The sequence below is a fragment of the Tenrec ecaudatus genome, chromosome 18 (genome assembly GCF_050624435.1).
Source record: "Tenrec ecaudatus isolate mTenEca1 chromosome 18, mTenEca1.hap1, whole genome shotgun sequence".
Taxonomy (NCBI): domain Eukaryota; kingdom Metazoa; phylum Chordata; class Mammalia; order Afrosoricida; family Tenrecidae; genus Tenrec; species Tenrec ecaudatus.
The window spans coordinates 22,948,323-22,971,565 of NC_134547.1; the positions used below are offsets into that span (position 1 = coordinate 22,948,323).

Below are 23,243 nucleotides of genomic sequence, written 5' to 3' on the forward strand. Positions count from 1 at the left end.
GACAAATGCAGGACTGGCTGCTGCAGTATTAGCAGCCCAAAAAAGAGGCCCATTAAGATGTTTTCAGTGTGGTAAGGAAGGACATATTAAAAAACATTGCCACAAGTTTCTACACTGTGCGCCACTACGGATGAGTGGGCAATTTTTAAGTGCAGTTTTAATGGACTAATAGACAACCATTATCCTAAACATTCCTTGTTGCAATTTGTGACTGCTCATCCAGTAATTTTTCCCTGTGTCACTGTTAACAACCCCATTAAGGAAGCTTTAGACATTTATACAGATGGCTCTAAAACAGGCAAAGGATGTTATGTAATAAACGATCAAGTGACTACATTACAATTTTTAGCTGATGCACCCCAATTAGTAGAATGTTTGGTGGTCTTAGAAGTTTTTAAGAAATTCATGGAGCCAATTAACATCATATCTGACTCCCATTACGTAGTCAACGCGGTGTCTAAGCTGGAAATTGCGGGCTACATTAAGCAATCCAGCAAGGTAGCAGACATCTTGTCTCAAATTAGAAAATGTATTTTGCAACGAAAACACCCATTTTATATTCAGCATATACGTGCTCATAGCTTGCTCCCGGGACCCATGGTAAAAAGTAATGATTTGGCTGATCAAGCTACAAGAGCTTTCCCTGTGTTAACTAAATCCCACTTTGAACTTGCTAAAGACTTTCATGGGCTGTATCATGTGCCTGCTGCCACCCTACGCATTAAGTTTCCAATTACTCGCGCAGAGGCTCGCACTATTGTGTTGCAGTGTGCCAAGTGTGCAGAATTTATCTCTAAACCCTCGGTCGGGATAAACCCTCGAGGCGTCCGTCCTCTCGACATCTGGCAAATGGACGTTACCCACATATCTGCTTTTGGAAAGTTGCAGTACGTGCATGTGTCAGTGGACACCAGTTCTGGCATTGTACATGCAACACCCCTAACGGGGGAAAAAATCCAGCCAAGTAATTCAACATTGTTTAGAAGCTTGGAGTGCATGGGGCAAGCCCACCACGTTAAAAACAGATAATGGGCCTGCATACACTTCTACCAAGTTCCAATAGTTTTGCTTGCAAATGCAGGTGAAGCACTTCACGGGTTTGCCATACAACCCCCAAGGGCAAGGAATTGTGGAACGTTGCCATCGCACTCTAAAACAATATTTATCCAAGCAAAAAGGGGGAATAGAGACCGTGACGGTCACTACCCCTAGAATGGCTTTATCTCTAACCCTTTTTACCCTAAATTTTTAAAATTTGGATGAGAAAGGCCAATCAGCTGCGGATAGACATGGACAATGGCCAAAGCCACCAAAGGAAATGGCCCGATGGAAAAATGTCTTAGACAACAAATGGTATGGCCCGGACCCCATATTAATCAGGTCCAGGGGAGCAATTTGTGTTTTTCCACAGAAAGAAGAAAACCCCATCTGGGTGCCAGAGAGACTGGTGAGATTAATTAAGGAGGATGAAGATCGTGGGAGCAGGAAGAATGAAGAAGACGATGATCAACCTAATAATGTTGCTGATACTGATGGTAATATGGACCCCAATAGTTAAAGGAGTTTCTTTATGGGCTATAGCTAAAACATGGCCTGTACCTATTCCCATACACTCGAATGCGTCAATATTACCCTTATTTTGTCAACGCAATGTGATTTGGGAATGCCATGTATTACACCCAGAGGGGAGCCGCCTAAAGTATATAATGCAAGTAATTTTACATTGGCATATATTTTGTGTCTTACCACCATTAATATTAGTGCACCTTGTATATATGTAAGAAATGGGTCTTTAGTCAATTGGGTGGATCCTTCTGGAGACTCTACAGTTAATAATATTATATCTACCATTACGAAGGTTGTACAAGGTGCTACAGGTGGAAATGGTACCTCTGAGAAAGGAAAAGGTGTGAATATTACAACACTCATGATGATTCGTGAGGGAGCCAGGCTTTCTGGGCCCTTCTATGCATCAGTAGCGCCACCTAATGTGACCAGACGTGCCATATTACCTAGTTGCTCACCTGAACAAAGTTTTCCGACTTCTTTTACTCAATGTCAGTCTACTAATTATCGGAACAAACCTATTATACCAGGTTTTGATATGACTCCAGCTTTAGGTAAAGCAAAATGGAATAGTAGCACTAATACCACTGGTCCTGATAATACTTGGCCATGGTATGAATGGATATTGTATAATCAGCATGGAGCATCTACAATAGTAACTCCTTTTGCAAAAATGTTTGGAATTAATGATACTTTGTATAATGTTACAGGCATATACAATACCAGTACAAAGAAGTTGAGTGCAAAAACTATGATTAATATATCAAGGGTACAATTTAAGCCATCACCTGTTTGTGTTCAGCCCCCATTTTTCTTTTTGATAACATTCAACATTAGTCACAGTAATAATAGTTTTTGGGAAGCTTCATGTAATAGCTCTAGCAGTCAGTGTTGGCTTGCTGAATGTTGGAATGGCTCTGTGCCATTTGCTTTGATAGTAAAAATTCTCACTATGATACCCATACCCGTTGAAGCAGATCCTAATGCCTTTCCTATTGCCACACTTTATAGAAGAAAAAGAGATTTTGGCATTACCGCAGCAATTATCACAGCCATTACGGTTTCAGCTGCGGCAGCGGTTACAGCAGGATTGGCTATGTCTAATCAAGTAATGACAGCAAATGTCATTAATAATATTACGCAATCTACATCAGAAGCGTTATCCACAGCTCAGAAAACAGATGCTCGATTAATGTCTGGAATACTGCTAGTGAATCAGAGAGTTGATTTACTACAACAACAAGTGGACACTCTTACTAGCATGGTGCAATTAAGTTGTATTTCTTCTACACCTAATTTGTGCATAACACCTTTAAAATTCTTGAATGAGTCTTCTTTTAGCAGCAAGAACATATCCCAGTACCTTACTGGACAATGGACAGCTGAACTGGAAGAACTTCAAGAACAACTTCGGATGCAAATCACGACCCTTAATGGCACACGAATGAAATCTATAACTGTTGGAGATTTTACTTCTTGGCTTTCTACTGCTTTTTCCTACTTTAAAGAGTGGGTGGGAGTATTTACATTTGCTGCAATTATATGCTGTGGAGGAGTGTTGTTGCTATGGTTGCTCTGCAAGCTTAAGGACCAGCAAAAACGTGACAAAGTCATCATTACGCAGGCATTATTAGCGATTGAGCGCGGTGGTTCCCATGATCTTTGGCTTTCTTTGTTAAAAGAAAATTAACCCCCATAGGTTGTCAGCTCTTGCACCCCAAGGGAATTGTCCCATTGCACTGGGAAGAGTGACAGAAATTGGATCTTGGTCAGCCCTTGCACCATGTGGAGCTTTGCTCATTGCACGCATTAGGGTGACCAGATTTGGGTTCTTATATCCATCTTGATCTCCTGGAGCTGCTGGAGGCTCCGGGATGGATCGATGGATTAGGCCTAAAATATATAAGAAAGGAGGAGATGTGGGAAGCCGCAGCTCTTGCCGCCATTACAAGATGGCGCCCGGGCAGTCAGGGCGGTGGCCCATTAAGTGGTAAACAACCACTTAGTGCATGCGCACTGCTTAGATGACGAGTCACAACTCCACCCTGGAGTATGCAAACGAGGGTTCTGGTGAACACACCAATCAATGCATGGCACGTCCCCGTAGAGCGTATATAAGCAGCAGTAGTTTGGGGCTTCGGGGTCTTCTATCCGCTACAACAATCGAACCCGTAATAAAACGCCTGTGGAAGAATCCTGTTGTAACGCGTCTTTTCTTGCTGGCGAGACCTGGCGCGCGACAGCCAACTAAAACGGGGGTGGAGGGATGAAAGGGGAAAGGAAAAAAAAAATGTGTGATAGGGGAATAGGGCACTGACCCACCCAAGGGGATGGTATTGTTTGTGTCTCCACAGGGAAAGAAGGACCAGATATAAAGCCAGTGCCAGATGAATGCTGTGTGCCGGCAAGGAGTGGGGTGCCAGTGGAGGGGCCTGAGCCCTCGGCCCCCATACCAGCTATGAGGACAACTGCCTCTCACCCCAGGAGAATTTACTTGAGGATGGCACTGAAGCTGCAGGGGAGGGGGGCATGTTCTACCAGAGCAAATGGAAGCAAAGAAGGGGGAGGAAGAGAGAGTCGAGCACATCCTGGCCTGGAGGATGATATCCCTGCTCTGTACAGCCAATAGACAGAGTGGACAATATGGCTGATCCCACTATGAGACACACTGTCCCTTGATGGCCCAGGACCCTAAAGGGGACAACACTGGAGACTCAGGGCCAGGACTGGCCCAGACTGACCCTGTGACACTGAGGCAAACCACTAAAAGCGTGCGACAGAGCAACCATGGGAGCAAAGCAGGGAGCCCCCGAGGGAGTACAAAGGACAGACTCTGGGGCCAAAGCATGGTACCCCATTGGACCTGACTGAAGGACATGCCTAGAGATCAAAAAATCAGACCTTGATCTATTTACAGGTTTTTCTTTCTTTTAAAATTTTTTTCTTTCAATTAATTTATTCTTCTATGGGCAATTGGTTTCCCTTTTTTGTTGTCCTAGCTGTGTTCTCACTCATCGCCTATCTTGCTATGACTTGAGTTTTGGTGCATAGTATTATCTCTACAGATCTATCTAGATAAGATAGACTGGACGAATAGTCTGGAAGAGAAAACAAGACCAATGGTTCCGAGGGGACATGGGAGAGGGGGAAGAGGGGACAAAGAGGTGGTGCTGACCAACCAAGGGACAGGGGAGCAAGAAGTGATCCAAAATCAGTGGCAAGGAGGATGTGAGAGGCCTGGTAGGGATTCAGCAAGGGCAAGGTAACCAAGAGAAATTACTGAAACCCAAATGAAGGCTGAGCATGATAGTGGGACAAGAGGAAAGTAAAAGGAAATAGAGGAAAGAACTAGGTGACAAAGGGTATTTATAGAGGTCCAAAGACTGGAATGTACATATGTAAATATATTTATATGAGTGTGGGGAAACAGATCTATGTGCATATATTTATAGGTTTAATATTAAGGCAGCAGATGGCCTTAATACTCAAGCACTTACTCAATGCAAGAACACTGTGTTCGATTAAATTGGCATTCTAGGATGCACACCTTCCCGACACGATTGCTGAAGAAAAATCTGTGCATAAGCAAATGTGGTGAAGAAAGGTGATGGTGCCCAGCTATCAAAAGATATAGCATCTGGGGTCATAAAGGTTTGAAGATAAACAAGCAGCCATCTAGCTGAGAAGCATCAAAGCCCACATGGAAGAAGCACTCCAGCCTGTCTGACCACAAGGTGCAGAAGGGACCAGTTATCAGACATCAAAGAACTAAAAATCATATCAATGGGGGCCCACCTCTCTGATATGATCAATGAAGACAAACTTGTGCATAAGCAAATGTGGTGAAGAAAGGTGATGGTGCCCAGCTATCAAAAGATATAGCGTCTGGGGTCTTAAAGACTTGAAGGTAAACAAGTGGCCATCTAGCTCAGAAGCAACAAAGCCCACATGGAAGTAACACACCAGCCTGTGTGACCACGAGCTGTCGAAGGGATCAGATATCAAGCATCAAGGAACAAAAAATCATATCATTGAAAATGTGGGTGAAGGAATGTGCAGATGTGCTTTATACAATTGATGTATGTATATGTATGGATTGTGATAAGAGTTGTATGAGCCCCTAATAAAACATTTTTAAAAAAAGAAAGAAAATGTGGGTGAGTGCAGAGTGGAGACTCAAAGCCCAATGGTAGCCAACCGGACACCCACTTCCTGAGGGGTTATGGGGAGGAGGTGAGCCAGTCAGGGTGCAGGGTAGCAATGATGAAACATATAACTTTCCTCCAGTTCTTAAATGTTTCCTCCCCTCACTAGTATGATCCCAATTCTACCTTACAAATCTGGCTAGACCAGAAGATGTACACTGGTACAGATAGCAACTGGAAACACAGGGAATCCAGGGCAGATAACTCCTTTAGGACCAGTGGTGAGAGTGGCGATGCCTGGAGGGTGGAGAGAATGTGGTGTAGAAAGGGGGAACTGATTACAAAAATCTATGTATAGCCTCCTCCCTGGGGGAGGGACAGCAGAGAAGAAGATGGGGGGAGACATCGGACAGTGTAACATATGACAAAATAATAATAATTTATGAATGGTGAAGGGTTCATGAGGTAGGGGGGAGTGGGGAGGGAAGAGGAAAGTGAGCAGCAGATATTAAGGGTTCAAGTGGAAGGCAAATGTTTTGAAAATGATGATGGCAACAAATGTACGAATGTTCTTGACACAATGGATGTATGTATGGATTGTGATAAGAATTGTATGAGCCCCCAATAAAATGATTTTTTAAATGTAGGAGTTTTGAAGCAAATATCGTTTAATCAGCTGTCACTCCGCTTCAATAACAATGGGCAGGCAGTGCTAGACACCCTCATTGTGGTCATTTACTTTCCCTTCTCTATCTATTTGGAAGACAGTTAGTTGGCCAAGTAACCAGAAGATCCATATTTGTACCCATTCCAAAGAAAGGTGACCCGAAACAATGCTCAAGTTATCAAAAAAAATATCATTAATATCACATGCAAGTAACTTTTGCTGGAGATTATCCAACAATTGTTGCAGCACTACATTGACTAGATTTGAATAGATTCCAGTCTATTCTTCCTATTAATTTTTTTCCAAGGACCTAGAATGAGCTAAGAGACACTTTTAGCAAAATGGTCGCATCCAGACTGTCTCTTCTCAACTAGATACAGTTACAGAAGCTTGATGACCTTTACCTCATTTCCCAAAATGATTTTTAATACATGGTCTCTCTGGCAGGAGTTGTAAGGGATAGTAAACAATATACAGAGGAAACAATGGCTGTAAAAATTAAATTAGCCCAGGAAACAAGCAACATACGGAGAAACCACAGGTTGTGGAAACTGTATTCAGGGGAACATAACAGACAATGTGGCGTTGTAAAAACAAATTTAAAAGCAGGTAAATTCTATACCTCCGTTTCAGTTCACAAACTTCCTCCGCCTAAAAAAAAAAAAATCACGAAACAAGGTCAACTGGTTTCAGAGACATGCACAGCAAGGACCTTTGTCATCCCTACGTGACAGCATGGTGGTTCTAGTATTAACCCTGGATTTGAACTAAGAATGAAAAGTTGTGTGCTCGCCCAACTAGTTATTCTACGTATCCCAGGCTCCCTTGCTACGACTTCACCTTGAATTTTTCAATCCAACGTGGCTTAACACTGTGCATGCTGTTACCGAAAAAGGGGGCTAAGAACGAGCTCATTAAAACCATGACTGTATACATTGCCCAAACCAGAAACATTGCCCCAAGAAACACATACTAATCCTTGAATAAGATAACTGCCTACAAAAGCCGTTTACTTTGTAAATTCAAGGAGACCTAGCTGACGATGCCATCTCCCCTGGAAGCCTCTCCTGAAGGTCTCTAGTCTGTAGTAAATTTCTTAATGCAACTTTGACTTTCGTGTCTCGTCCCACCTCTCCCGGAGAATAGTGTTTTCAATATTCTGCGTCCAACACCAAATGCATCTACTCTGGGCTCTTCTTTATTTGTTTTCCAGCTTTCACACACACACGGGACTACTGAAAATAGCATGGATTGGGTCGGGCGCATCTTAGTCTTCCAAGTGCGGTCTTTGCCCTGTAACACAGAGGCGTGGTGCAGCAGATTTGCCCGGTACAATAAAACATTCGATACCTTCACTGCTGTTGAGGAAGACCGTGCTATACTTTTCCCCTGAAACAGGACAGAGAAGGGACATTTCAGTATAAAATGGGCGAACTCTTAATGATTGACCTATTTCCCAAAGAGAAATGGGTAAAAAGAAAACTTCAGCTATCCTAATGACACTTGAGTATCCGAAAAAAATTAGGCTTGTCTGTTCCTGTAAAGATGGACAGTCCTGCAAACCTGATTATGGGTTCCGCGAGGTGGGATCTCTGGACGGCTGTTTGCGTGGTTTGGTTTGGTACTGCTAACAACCAAGAGCTACAACCAGTGGAACATGGCGATTCCACAGGACAACGTGGCCCTGGCCTCTTGGGTTTCCGAGGCTGCAATCCCTAGGGAAATCGGCCTCTCCGTGGACAGTGGGTTCGAACCGCTGCCCCTCCTGTCGGCAAGCAAGGGCTGAGCCATTGGGCCACCAGGGCTCGCTCCCCCGGCACGACCCTCCGTCATTCCCATCACTCCCAGGCTGGGCAAGCTCCGCCCAGATCCAATCCCACTCGCCCCTTGGCGCCCTGGAAGCGCGCGCGGGACTCGCGCCGGTCCCCGCGCGCCTGCGCACTCCAACCCAGCGGGGCCTTCTGCATCCTCCCTGACACCGCCCTGGGGACCCGGCGGTCCCCCGAGAGCAGCCCGAGTGCGGTGAGCCGGGCTCCGTCGCGGCTGGGGCTGGGGCTGGGGACCTGGGAAGGGTGCTGGCCCCGTGGCCGCGGGGAGTTTGCCCCCCGCGCCCCCCAGCCTGCGAAGGGGAGGGCTGAGCGCGTGAGGCTGTAATAGGGGGCCCGGCTCGGTGTGTGTGCTCGACTGCCGGCCCTTGGGGAATGTGCGACCCCGAGAGCTCGCGACCCTCGTCCTCTCCTCTGCCACCTGGGCCCGGTAGCAGCGAAAGGGCCCAAAAGGAAAGTCGGAGGGGGAGCCCAGATGGAAGGGCCCCAGTTGAACCCCAGGACCTGGAGTGGAGACGGGTTTCTGGGGAAGGGTGCGATGGACAGTCCTAGGGAAGGCTGATGACCAGGTGGCAGCAGTCTCAGACACGGGTGACTGGGTGCCCCGCCCCATCTTAGTCTTCCCGCCTATGCAGGAGGGTGTGGAGGGTGGGTTCCGCCAGAGCCTAGAAAGGCTTAGGGTGTCATGAACTGTATCTGTTTCACTAGCTTCCTCTGCTCCTCTAAAGGCCAGGTTCCTTGTAAGTTTGCTGTCTCTTTGTTTCCATGAAATGCATTGGATTTTCAACACACAGGACCAATTGGTTTCCTTGTGTTGAAATGCACCTAACAGCAACGTGCATGGATTTGAGACTTGGGCTTTTACCTACGTCTTTAATGGGCTAAACATGGTAAGAATGGCATTGGAGTGAGCAGTATTTTATACTGTTGAATCGGCACTGATTCCATGGCACCAAACAACATTTCATGTCAGAGGATTAAATGAATTTGGCTCCTATCGTGCCCACGTCATACCGCTCTAAGGTTAATCACGTACAATAGAACCCCTGATGGCCTAGTGGTTATGCATTCAGCTTCAGTCTTTAAGGTCAGCAGTTTGAAAACCCCAGTCCCTCCTTGGGAGAAAGAGCTTTCTACTCCCGGCAGCAAGAGTTACAGTCAGTCACCCACTGCACCACCGGGACTATGCGTGGCATTGACTTGATGGCAGCGAGTGAGTGAAGAATGTGTGTTTTGAGCACTGTGTCCCTTTAAGATCCGTGGATATGGGGTCAAATTGAGAGCGCAGCTTGTACGATTAGGTAGTCAATTTAGAGGAGAGTGGGCTTACGTTACTGGGGAGGAAACAACTCTGAAAAGAAAGGCTGAGAACAGGTGCACAAAGTCACCAAATTGTTGAATTAGTATATGATCAACTCTATGTTCCTAACAAAAACAACAATAAAATAAATTATTTACACCCCCCACAAAAGAGTTACAGTCACTGAAATCCACAGGAGCAGTTCTACCTTCTTGGGTAGGCATCAACTCCATGGCCATGAGTATTTTTGTTTGTTTTGTTTTGGTGGGGTGCGAGTGGGGACGTGTTGCTCTTTGCTCTTGTTTGTCTAGTCGTTAAGAAACCTTGGTGGCCCACTGGGCTGTGTGTTGGGTTTCTAAGCACGAGGTCAGCAGGTCAAACCCACCAGCCTTTCCCTGTGAGAAAGATGTCAGGGAATATGATTAAATTACAAATGATAACAGTATCTAGTTTATAGGATTGTTTTGAAGATTACCTGAGTTAATCCCTGTAAAATGCTTAGAAGAGTGTGGTCCATTGTGCGCGCTTAATTAAGACTGGCTATTGCATGATTAAATGATGCTTCTTGGTTATCCCCCATCTGCATTCTCCTTTCCCAAGAGCTGTATGAACGTGCAGTGAATGATGATGTCTGTCAGAAAGCAGCAGCTTGAGTGGACCAGAACAAACATTCTTACTTAGCAGAAGACCTTGGAGTCTTCTTACGGTCTTCTAGAGGAGTCCTCATAGCGACCCCATGGAACAGGGCAGAACTGTCCCAGGAGTTTCGGAGACTGTATTCCACCTGATGGAATATTGTGCAGATAATAAAAAGCATGTGGGTAAAGAGCTTGTCATAAGAAAACAGTATAAATGTAAGATTGAGAAGTACTCATTTGTGTGGATTATTGTCTCCAAGAAATTAAACTTATACGTGATTGCTTAGATAGGACTGTGTAAGATATTTTGCACAATTTAATACTTGTTCATTGGTGCCAGGAAATGGTTGATCAGCTTATTGATATGGGTTGTTGAGCAGCTGTCCTGAAATAAGTTTTTTTACCCGCTTATGTCTGCTTTGCCTCCCAAACCAAAAATCCACTGGGTTTCAGAGTATATAAATCTTCATGGGAGCTGATAGCCTAGTGCCCCCATTGTCTCTCTCTTTTTTTTAAAAAATCATTTTATTGGGGGCTCTTACAGCTCTTAAAACATTCCATACATCAATTGTATCGAGCATATTTGTACATAAGTAGCCATCATCATTTTCTAAACATTTACTTTCTATTTGAGCCCTTGGTATCAGCTCTTTCCCATTGTCTCTTAACCATGGAAATGCCATGAGCCAGGATTTTAACAGAGACTCTCAGGATGTTGTTGAGATAGCAACATTCAAGAACTAGTAGGAGAAAGACTCATAGCAACCTTAGCGGACAGAGCAGAACTGCTCTGTGGGTTTTTCAAAAGCATAAATCTTTACAGGAGGAGAAAGCCTCATTTTCCTTCCATAGAGCTGTGGTTGGTTTTGAACTGCTGACTTTGTGATTAGCAGCCAGCAGTGACTTTTTTTGGATTAGGATTTTTTTTAAGTTACACTGATTTCCTGTTGTGACCAACTATGCAATCCTATTTAATCACAATTTTCATAATGACTATAAAATACTCCATATATCCAAAAGAAACCATCACATGCACTTCCATCGAGTTCATGACAAGGCTGAAAATATTTATGAGAGCAAGATAGCCTCGTCTTTCTCACCAGGGACAACTGGTTGGTTTGAACCACTAACCTTGCAGTTAGCAGTCCAACACTTACCCAACTGCACTACTGAGGCTCCCTTCCATACTCCAAAGTTATTAAATTGTACATGGAATAGCTTTTTCTGATGATGAATTGAAATATTTAGTATAATAAACATTTAGAGAAGAAAACTAAAATTTTTCCATGGCACCAACCTCCAGAAATAATCACTATTAGTATTTTAAAGTCTGATTTCCTCAAATATTTATATGAGAATATGTGCTTTTGCCTGTGGCTTTATGTCTGAAGAAAAAAGAATCAACACTAATGGGAAGTTTGAAAGTTCAAAAGTCCACCCCAGTCCTAGTGACTCTGTGTAGGGTGTCAGAGACTGTGAAGCTACACAGGAGCAGACATCTCCTATATAGTTACTCCTCCCAGGGAATAGCTAAAGGGTTTGAACTGCCGACTTTGCAGTTAGCAGGGCAATGCTATGTGACAGCTCCGCCAGAGCTCCATAATCGTCATACCCATTCCCATTGAGTCCGGTCCAACACGTGACGACTCTCTACAGGCTTCCTGAGACTGTAAATCTCAGCCTTTCTTTCTCAGGGCAGTGGGTGGTTTGCTTCAATGACTTAGTGGTTAACGGCCCAACTTCTAACCCACAGTGACACCAGAGCTCATTTTAATTGTTGTGTTAGACAGGGTTCTCTAGAGAAACAAAACCGGGACACTTAGAATATATATAAATATATATATTTATATTTATACAATGATAAGGAATATAGCAGCTAATTAGTCCATACAGTAGTACAGAGGGCTCAGTTCAACTCACTTTCGTGCAACAGTGAATATGCTTCAACTCACGTGGGCTGCTGGATCCAAGGTCAAGGAAGCAGACAGAGGCGTCTTCCTTCAGGCAAGGGAGGCTGAGTCTGCCCGAAGACAGCAGGGTGGGTCAGCAACAGTCAGTAGCTCAGTAGCTTTATGGAAGTTGGTGCTAAGCAGGCCCTGATGGGATCTGGAACTCAAACAGGTGACAGGATCCACCAGCCTCAAGCTCAAGCAATGTATGAACCAGCAGTGTGGTGAAGCAGGTATCAAACCAGTATCCGTGTGTTGGCTAGGCCCACAGGTAGTGTAGCACAGAGGTTGAGGAAGAGAAATAGCTAATGTAGCGGCTCACTGGTCTGATCACCAGGGCACAAGAGGGAGATGGGAAGCCAGCTATCTTTATTTATTTTGGTCATCCTCTAATTAAGCTGCGACCTGATTAAACTCTGCCCACGTGTTCCTAATTGGCCTACTTAGCACAATAAACCTACCTTTCACAATTGTCATGGCAGAAAAATTACCCTGTTAGAATTAAGGGTTTTTAAATTTTTAATTAGGCTGAGATTTACATATAAGATCATTATTTGTGCATTCAACAATTTAAACAATTTATCAAACCTCCCAATAGCTCACTTTGTTCCCCTGCCTCATCCTTCCCTACCTCATTTTCCTCTTGTAGTAAATTATCATCCCCTTCACTCAAGTTAACACTTAGTTAACTGCTACCCTGTTGTTTCCCTTTTCCACCCTTTCCCACCCCGCTAATTCGCAAAGTCTGTTTCTTTTAGTATGAAAAACTTTTATTTTTCTTTTGTATAGTAATGGTCTCATACAATATTTGTCCTTTGGGGTTTTTTTTATTAACTTCACTCAGCATAATGACCTTTAAGCCCATCAATGCCATGAAATGTTTCACACTTTCATCATTCCTCTTTGGATGTAAAATATTCCATTGTGTGTATGTACCAAAGTTTATTTATCCATTCTTCCACTGATGGGCCTTTAGGTTATTTCATTTTCTTGCAGTGAACATGGTGTGTGCCTATCTTTTCATACTGTGTTCTTTATTTCTGTGGTTGTACTGATTCACAATCCCACCAGCAGTGTACGAGGGTTCGAGTCTCTCTGCACCCTCTTTAGCATTTGTTGTTTTCTGCATTTTTGAACTTTGATATCAATGGCGGAGTGAGTTAGGCAGTATTTCATCATTATTTTGATTTTCATCTCTTGAATGGCTGATGTTCTCCAGCACTTCTTCATACGTTTGTTGGCCACCTGAATGACCTCTTTGGTAAGCTGTCTGTTCATGTCCTCTGCCCATTGGGTTAGTCATCTTTTTCTTGTTGAGTTGTTGACATTTTCTATAGATTTCTATAGATTTGGGGGAGTCGGTTCTTGTCTAATGTGTCATTACCAATATATATTTCCCAATCCGTGCGTTTTCTTTTTACTCTTTTTACTCTTTTGGAGAGAGTGGAGCACAGCCTGGCCCACCAGGCCGTGATGATGATGTTCCTGAGTAGAGCAGCCAGTCCACAGAGAGAACAACATGGCTGGCCCTACTATGAGACATGATGCCCCTCAGTGACTAAGGGCGATACAGGGGACAGCACCGGAGACACAGTGTGGGAATTGCACCTGACCTGATCCCACCACACCGAGGCAAATCACTGGGGGAGTGCAGCAGAACAGCAAGGGAATGGAGTGGCAAGGTCCCCAGGGAATGCTGAAAGTGGACTTTGGGGCCAGGGCGTGGTGCCCCAACAGACTGGACTGGAAAACGCTCCTAAGGGCCAGCAAACGATCCCTGAACTAACTACAAGCTTTTCTCTTGTGAACTGTTTTGTTCTGTTCTTTTTCAGTGGTTTGTTTTGGTTGTTTTGTTGTCTGGTTGTATATTGTTGCTTTGTTTTCCTCTGTCTAGTTTTCGTGCATGTTAGTGACTCCACAGGTCTGTCTGAATAGGACAGGCTGGATGAACTATCTGGATGAAAAACAACGGGACTGACAGTTCCGGGGGGACTTGGGGTGGGGGGGTAAGGAAGTGGTGTTAACAAACCCAGGGACAAGGGAAAAACATGGGACCCCAAATGGTAGAGAAGGGGGAGTGGCAGGCCTGGTGGGAAATGATCAAGGGTAAGGTTGCTTAGAGAAGAGGTATACTCTAGCCCAGGTGGCGATGAAGCATGGTAGTAGGGCAGGAGGAAGGTCAAGGGAGATGGAGGAAAGAGCTAGGAGTCAAAGGGCATTCATGGAGGTCTAGACAAAGACATGTACATGCAAATATATATAGGAGGATGGGGAAATAGATCTATGTGTCTATATTTATAGGTCAAGTATTAAGGTGGCGGAAGGACCTTGGGCCTCTACTCAAACACTCCCTCAATGCATGAATACCTTCTTTTATTAAATTGGAACTCTATGATGCTCACTCTCCCAACACAACGGCTGGAGCCAAAGTGGGTGAACAAGTAAATGGGGTGAAGAAAGCTGATGGTGCCCGGCTATCAAAAGAGATAGTGTCTGGGGTCTTAAAGGCTTGAAGGTGAACAAGCGGCCATCTAGCTCAGAAGCAAATAAGCCCACATGGAAGAAGCACACCAGCCAGTGCGATCACGAGGTGCCCAAGGGACCAGGTATAAGGCATCATGCAAAAAAAAAAAGATGTGTGTATGTATGTGTATATATGTGTATATGTATATATGTATGTGTATATATGTATATATATATATATATCATATTAAATGAAGGGGGAAGTGCAGAGTGGAGACCCAAGGCCCAAGTGTCGGCCAATGGAGATCCCCTCATAGAGGGGTTTAGGAGAGGAGATGGGTTAATTAGGGTGTGAGGTAGTATCGATGAAGAACACAGCTTTCCCCCAGATCCTGGATGCTTCCTCCCCACAACTACCATGATCCGAATTCTACCTTGCAGGGCTGGATAGGACAGAGGCTGTACACTGGTACATATGAGGGTTGGAGGTACAGGGAATCCAGGGTGGATGATACCTTCAGGACCAAGGGTGTGAGGGACGATGCTGGGAGAGTGGAGGGTGAGTGGGTTGGAAAGGGGGAACTGATTACAAGGATCCACATGTGACCTCTTCCCTGGGAGAGGGACAGCAGAGAAGGGGGGAAGGTAGACTCCAGATAGGGCAAGATATGACAAAATAACGATGTATAAATTACCAAGGGCACATGAGGGAGGGGGGAATGGGGAGGGAGGGGGGGAAAAAAAGAGGACCTGATGCAAGGGGCTTAAGTGGAGAGCAAATGCCTTGAGAATGATTGGGGCAGGGAATGTATGGATGTGCTTTATACAATTGATGTATGTATATGTATGGATGGTGATAAGAGTTGTATGAGTCCCTAATAAAATGTAAAAAAAGAAAAGAGGAGAAAAAAATGATTAGGGCAGGGACTGTACAGATGTGCTTTATACAATTGATGTATGTATATGTATGAACTGTGAAAAGAATTGTATCAGCCCCAATAAAAAAAACAAAAACAAAAAAAATAATAATTTTACATTACTGTAGAGGGGGTTATTTTTCTCTTCAACAAAAGATTTTCCATCTTAAAAAAAAAAGATTTTCCATCTATTGACTGTTTTTTTTTCTTTCTTTATTTTTTAAATATTTTATTAGGGGCTTATACAACTCTTATCACAATCCATACATACATCAATTGTGTAAAGCACATTTGTACATTCTTTGCCCTCCCATAAGTTTTTAAAATACATTTTCCTTGTGATAAAAAGCTTTATGTGTATTTTATACAGTGTTTCTCAAATTCTTTCATAGTCTTCAAAACATTTCTGTCACCTGTGAAAAGCAGTTGATGATGAACTTCCATTGTTGCTGTGAGGGACCATTGAGCCAGCTCCCGCTCATTGTGACGGTGGAATGAAAACACTGCCCAGGCCTGAGCTGCCTTCCTAACGGTGATCTTTACCTCTGTCTTACCTATATTGGTGTCTGACTGTTTAAAGGCATTTTTATTTCCAATCACAGATGACTCTTTTTTTTTTTACATTTTATTAGGGGCTCATACAACTCTTATCACAATCCATACATATACATACATCAATTGTCTAAAGCACATCTGTACATTCTTTGCCCTAACCATTTTCAAAGCATTTGCTCTCCACTTAAGCCCTTTGCATCAGGTCCTCTTTTATTTTCCCCCTCCCTCCCCGCTCCCCACTCCCTCATGAGCCCTTGATAATTTATAGATTATTATTTTGTCATATCTTGCCCTATCCGGCGTCTCCCTTCACCCCCTTTTCTGTTGTCTGTCCCCCAGGGAGGAGGTCACATGTAGATCCTTGTAATCGGTTCCCTCTTTCCAACCCACTCACCCTCTACCCTCCCAGTATCGCCCCTCACCCCTTGTGGATCATCCACCCTGTTTTAATGATCTTACAGGTCTAATCATAGTGTATATTGTTTTGTAAAGTGAATTTATCTTTCACTATCTCTGTAATATTTTTCTTCTTTTTTTTTAACTTTTTATTTTCTAACTTTTAGTATTTAATGACTAGCATAGCATACCTGTACAATGCCCGTTGTGACTTCTGCCATCAGCTCTCAATGTTTCCTCTGATGCCAGGTGAAAACACTCTTCTTTTTCTGACCCAGACCGCTCAGAGGTAGTTCAGACCTGACACATTAAGGGCACAGTCCCCAGACGATCAGGACTTCAAACATCAGTCACATTTTGGGGGATCCCCATTACCCTCTTACTTCCGACCTGATGGCTATAAAATCCGAGTTTCTCCCTATTCCCTCAAATTTAATAATTTCCTAAAATAATTCACAGAACTCATAAAAGTGCTGTACTTATTATTACAATTTTATTTTTAAAAGGTGAGCAGAAAGAAGAAATGCATAGGGCAAAATGGGATGGGAGAGTCTCAGACCCAGAAATTCTATGTTCCCCAAATTCAATACTATCCCATGGATTGATGTCCTTGATCAACTATGAAGCCCACCTCAGTTTTAGTGTCCAACATTTTTGTTGGGGTTTCATTACAAAGGCAGATCATATTGAATCGTGATTGCTTGAACTCAACTTCAGCACCCCCTCCTCCCCAGAGTGAGGCTGAAAGAGATGACAGTCTTTGTAGATGGAAACAGAGTTGCAAGGATGGGGATACCCGATAAGAACAAAATAAAGATCACCTTTATATTTGTTAGTTTTCTCCAAAAAATAGAACTGACAGAATGCCCATATGCGTGTGCCAAACGGGCTCACACGTATACACACAGGTTGGGAGGGAAGAAGGGAGCGAGATCACTAGGAAGCAGCTCACTCGTTAGTAGTAACTGGCGAGGTTAAAATGTGTAGAGCAGGCTGGGAACTCGGAAAAGAGTTGCAGTCTTGAGTCTGAAACTTTAAGGGTACCCCTGCAATTGGAAACTCGGGCGGGATTTTTGTGTTACAGTCTTGAAATAGGATTCCTGCTTTAAAAAACCTATTTTTTTGTTTTAAAATTTTCAACTGATTGGGTGAGATCCACTCACATTAACAAAATATCCACTCTGTTAATTAATATTGTCTAACTAAATATTAATCACACCTACAAAGGACTCTAATAGCAAAATCTAGATTAGTGTTTGGGCAAAGAGCTAGGGACCATAGTCTACTCAATTTATCCATGACAACCTGGAATATCATTAAGTAGAGTTAACATTGTAAATATTTATTCCAGCTGCTTTCACAGATTCTTTTATGCATATGCATATACGTGCATGCTTGTCTGTGTGTTTTTCCTGCCATATGCTATCACACTATAGGATTATTTTCTTGTCTTCTTCCCCCAACAATATGTAGTGGCCATCTTTTCATGACATCACATAAGAGGAAAGTCCGTCAAGTTGAAAAATTGATGTAATGATTGCAACAACAGCCCCAAACATCATAGTGATTGTGTGGGGGGTACAAGACCAGGCAGTATTTCGTTCGCTATGAGTTAGATCCAACTCACCTAACATCAACAACACTTCCAAACCTACTTAATCCTCAGCTCTAGAAGTGGAACCTAGCGACCGGTGCTTTCAACAAGCCCTCTGTACACTTATGATGCATGCTGGTTTGAGAACCAGACTTTACTGCTCATTATAACACACCCCATATATACTTGAGTCTAAGCCGACCCGAATATCAGCCGCGACACCTAATTTTAAAACAAAACCTGCATTTTGAAAATGTGCTGAAAAACTCAGCTTATACGTGAGTACATACATGAGTCTTGACTCATAGTGATCCCATGTATGGCAAAATAGAATTGTGTTCCATTGGCTTGTCAGTAACTGAGATTTTTTGAAAATAGGTTGGTGGTCTTTCTTCCCAGAAGCCTCGGGTGGACTCAAATTACCAGCCTTTCAGTTAACAATCAAATTTGTCAACTGTTTGTATTTCCCAGGGATGCCTATAATCACTTCAGGAAAGTTTTATAAAAAAAAAACTTGGGGGTGTTTTAGAAATTCTGATTCCAAGTCACTCTTCACAATAAATTAAATTAGAATATTTTAAAGATCCCAGATGATTGCAAAGTTGGGGAAATTCTTAGGTATGCTATTTTTCTATATTCGGTTATTTGTTGGGGTTTTCTTGGGGGAGTAAGGAAACAGGAGCAGGCCATTTTCTAAGAACAAAAAGGAAGGTCTGGCTGTGGTGATGCAGCTGGGAAGACAGCAATGGAAGGAGGAAGATCTGTGCAGAGCAAATCTGGGAAGCACGTTGTGATAGGTTGGTTTATTGTGCCAATCTGGCCAACGAACACATGTGGGATTAATTGAAGGGCATAGAGATAAATGGCTCGGTAAGCCTCGCCTTTCTTATCTCTTGCTCTTTGATGATCAAACTAGTGTGCAGCTGCCTTAGCTGGTTCTCTGCCTCAACTTGCGAGCTACACTACCTGTGGAATGCCTAACCTGTGGACTGTGTCACTGTGGTTCGAGGTTCCTTCAAGACCTGCTTCACCACACTGCTGGTCTATACATCACATGAGCTGAGGATTGTTAGATCCTGTCATCTGGCAGACTGTTGGTGACCTGCCCTGGTGTTTGCTGCCTGTGGCCAGATTGCCTGAGTTGCTCTATAGAAGATTCAGCTGTCTGCTTCCTTGACTTGCACCCAGCAGCCCTTGTGACTTGAAGAACTGCCTGTGTATTAGTTCTCTCACAGAAGTGAGTTGCACTGAGCCATTTGTACTGCTCTGTAGACTAATTAGCTGGTTATTTCTTAGGTTGTATCTATCTATCTACCTATCTATCTATCTAGATATAATCATGTGTCCTGGTCTTGTTTCTCTAGCGAACCCTGTCTAACACACCCGTTCTCAAGTGCAAATCTGGAAATTCTCGCTGGAGTGTCTCAAAGATGCACTTTGACGCAGAGAGACTGCTGTGTTTATCCTTTTGCAGCTGATGTCCCTGTATCCTTGAAGAAGTCATTCCTGATCTGCCTCTTACCTCTCATAATTTGTGTTTAGAAGGGAAGGGGTGCATGTAGGTATGGAGCAGTAGAGTGGGGTTCTGAAGTCATTTAAGAAGTTCTGAAACAGATCTTTTCTCATGGCTTCCTATTCTTTCTCTAGTTCTGACTCGTGTGGATGCTCTGCTTTTCCAGCAAATGAACTTTGAGGAGCATTGACCGGTGCTTATAATTCTGAAATCATGGCTCATGTAAGTTGGTATATCTCTTTATTTGAAAGTACATCATAATTTTTCAAACTATGTGAACATTTTCACTCCTTATTCTGAAGTGTCCTGGCAGAGCTTCATCCAAAAGCGACTTCCCAATCGCTTCCATTCTAGTGAAGGATGGAGCCAAGCAGCCAGGCCCCTCTGGGGTGCCTCCACTTCGCCAGTCCATGTTTCTGTGTACTTTGACCAAATATTTCTGCATCTTCTCTGTGGTTATTCTACTTAGTGCCGAGCTGGAGCAGAAGTGAAGTCTGAAGAGGGAGGCCTTTGAGCTGAGCCTTTGAGAATTACAAGACCTCTTAGAATGTCACTGACCTAAATAAATATAATGGAGCTATGTCTGTCATTTAAATTTTTCTAGTAATTTCATTTAAAAAATATAAAAATTGGCAGGATACCTGCAGGATTTAAAATTAGATACTGGTAGATCTATACAACATAAGGATGAACTAAGTCCTATAGGAAGTTCTTCAATTTTATGTAACTGAAACTGTACTTAACATAAAAAGCCATGTGGAGGAGTGGGTGAAGAGTCGAGTTGCTCACCAAAAGGTCAACCACAAACAGTTCAGACTCACCAGGTACTCCGTGGGAGAAAGAGGAGGCTTTCTACTCCCATAAAGATTTACATCCTTGGAAACCCCGAAGGGCAAGTCTACCCTATCCTATACACTCGGTGGCAGTGAGTCTGGTGGTAGTGTTTGTCTGTTTGTTGGGTTTTAGTACTTAAGGTAGCACTTTTATAGCTCATTTGTGAAAAAATAAATCTTTCAAATTTTTTTTCGAATCCTTAAACAAATCACACCTTTTTTGGAGACTTTCTTAAACTCAAGGCCATTGTAAGCATTGTTCATATGAAGTCTCTGTTAGTTAACGGAGAAATTCTAGTAATTACCTGAACATGACGAGAAGTACATAAAATTAGATGTCCCAACAAAAAACAAACTCGCTGCCGATTCAAGGTCATTCCAATTCATAGTGACCCTATAGGTCAGAGTAGACCTGTCTCTGTGGGTTTCCAGGACTGCAACTCCTTATGGGAGTAGAAAGCCACATCTAGATATCTTGTGGTTAGCAGCTCAATGTATAACCACTACACCACCGGGCACTAAGTATCCCACGGTAGATAAGAAGTTTTTGTATGTAGTAGGGGTCTGTGAGCCATATTTGGCCCTCAGCTTGTTTTTGGTATAGCCTGCAGGCTAGGAATTATTTTTACACTGTCAAAGAGTTATTTTCCAAAAATGGGAATATATAACAGAAATGACATGTGATTTGCAAAGGCTAAAATATTTAACATATTTATAGAATAACTGCCAATCTCTGGTCTGCGTCAGTAGAAATATTCAAACACATGTCTGCATTCTGCTTCATTCAACACTCATTTCTTAATTTTCATATGGTGACCTAGTGTGACCTATAAATTGGGCTACTAGCTGCAAGGTCAGCAGTTTGAAATCACCAGGTGCTCCAAGAGAGAAAAAGGAGGCTTACGCTCTCATAAATATTTGCATCCTTGGCAGTTCCCTGAGTGGGGAACTGTGCAGTCCCTGAGTGTGGGGACCAACTCAGTGGCAGTGAATGTGATTTTTGAGTAACATACATTACTGGCTTCTAGCCCCAGCATGTTCAATTCAGTTGATACCTTCTCCATTCTTTAGTGAATTCTTCCATTTTCAAATATTTTCTTTGACTTTTCAAATCATATTGTGGGTTTGTGATTTCAGGGTTTGGTAACATTCAGAGACGTCGCTATTGACTTTTCTCAGGAAGAATGGGAATACTTGGATTTGCATCAGAGAAATTTATACCGAGATGTGATATTAGAGAACTACAGCAACTTGGTGTCACTAGGTAAGCTATTTTTCTTTTATAATTTAGTAATTGGTAAAATTTAATTTCAGGGTTACTGCTCTAGAAACTAGCTGAATATTTGTTTTATGGTTTGGGAATAAGTATTTCTAATAAGCATCTATCTTCACGGAGGCCCTGGAAGCATAGTGGTTACAAGTTGGGCTGCAATCCACAAGGTCAACTGTTCGAAACTACCCACTCCTTGGGAGGAAGATAGGACTTTTCCAGCAGATTTGCCCAATACAATACAGCATTTAATTTCTTAGCTGCTGCTTCCATGGTGGTGTCTGTGAATTCAAGTAAAATGAAATTCTGGGCAACTTCAGTATTTTCTTCATTTATGACGATGTTGCTTGTTGTTCCAGTTGTGAGTACTTTTGTTTTATGTTGAATTGTAATCCATCTGGATCATCATCAATAAGTGCCTCAAGCCCTCTTCACTTTCAGCAAGCAAGTCTATATTATCTGCATATCACAAGTAGCTAATCACTCTTTCTCCAATCCTGAGACTGCATTCTTCTTTATGTAGTCTAGCATCTTGGATCATTTGTTCGATATATAGATTGAGGAAGTATGCTGGCAGGCTACAACCCTAACACATACCTTTAAGAAAAAACAAACCGTGAAAAGAGTTCGTAGTAAACAAACACACGGAGGGCTTACTGCTATGAAGGTGGCACTCAGCGAAGCACTTTATGCAAACCTCACAGCAATTGTATGTAGCAGACATTATTATTGTTCCCGTTTTACAACTCGGAACACCGAGGCACATAGAGATGAAACTCTTTTCCGTAATGACTCAGGTGACATAGTCAGGATTTGAAATTAGTGTGCTCTACCCTTCTTAGGAGACAGAACCTGAATTCGTTCTAATTAAAAGAAGGATATGTCCCTACCTCTCTGTTCTGGTTGTCCCCTGTGATTCCAAAGTATGGATGCTTTTTAATCCCCTCACTGTCCTTTGTTCTGAAGGCTTGAACAAATCAGTTACTTTTCTTTATGATGTTCTTCTCCCCCCACCCCCACCCCAAGCAGGATGTTCCAGTTCTAAACCACATTTGGTTACTTTATTGGAGCAAGGTAAAGAGCCCTGGATGGCTGTGAAGGATAAGAAACTAAGGTGGCGCCAAGGTGAGTAAGTGCCAATCTGGGCAGGTGAGCCATCCTAGCTGGGGGATGGAGACACAGAAGTGGCGGGAAACCTGGGAAGGAAACTTAGATATTTTCAGCTTGAACAACCAAAAACGTTTTGACTCTACAGCACTTACCAAAGTTACCGTTTCTCCTCTCTCATAGTTCCCTCCCATTGGATATGGGGAAACTTTCTTCCATAATGATAACTATTTTACCTGTAGATTGAATCTAATTTCTGTCTAGCTTACCTTTTATATTTCAACTATTTTTTGCATCTGTTTCTTCATTACCCTTTTCTCATGGCATTTGCCTCATAATAGTGAGCTCATACAGTAAACAAATAAATGGATGACTAATTATTATGAAGTAGTTGAGTTCTATGAAGAAAAATGCATGGAGTAAGACTATGGAAAATTATGTTGAGTGGGTGCTATTAATTTAGATAGAATAGTCAGGGAAGATGAGTCCATTTGAAGAGCTTCC

The 23,243-nt window shown here is 42.9% G+C and overlaps 1 protein-coding gene across 1 annotated transcript in view; it reads left to right on the forward strand.

Annotated features, from left to right (window-relative positions):
• Positions 1-8,321: 8,321 nt before the first annotated feature.
• ZNF30 (zinc finger protein 30) overlaps positions 8,322-23,243 on the forward strand; it is a 154,442-nt gene continuing 139,520 nt past the window's right edge. Inside the window, exons 1-5 of the mRNA XM_075537137.1 lie at positions 8,322-8,400; positions 15,864-16,003; positions 19,664-19,751; positions 21,500-21,626; positions 22,659-22,757. Coding sequence (XP_075393252.1) covers positions 19,743-19,751; positions 21,500-21,626; positions 22,659-22,757 — 235 coding nt within the window. The 5' untranslated portion in view covers positions 8,322-8,400; positions 15,864-16,003; positions 19,664-19,742. The remainder of the gene's footprint in view (positions 8,401-15,863; positions 16,004-19,663; positions 19,752-21,499; positions 21,627-22,658; positions 22,758-23,243) is intronic.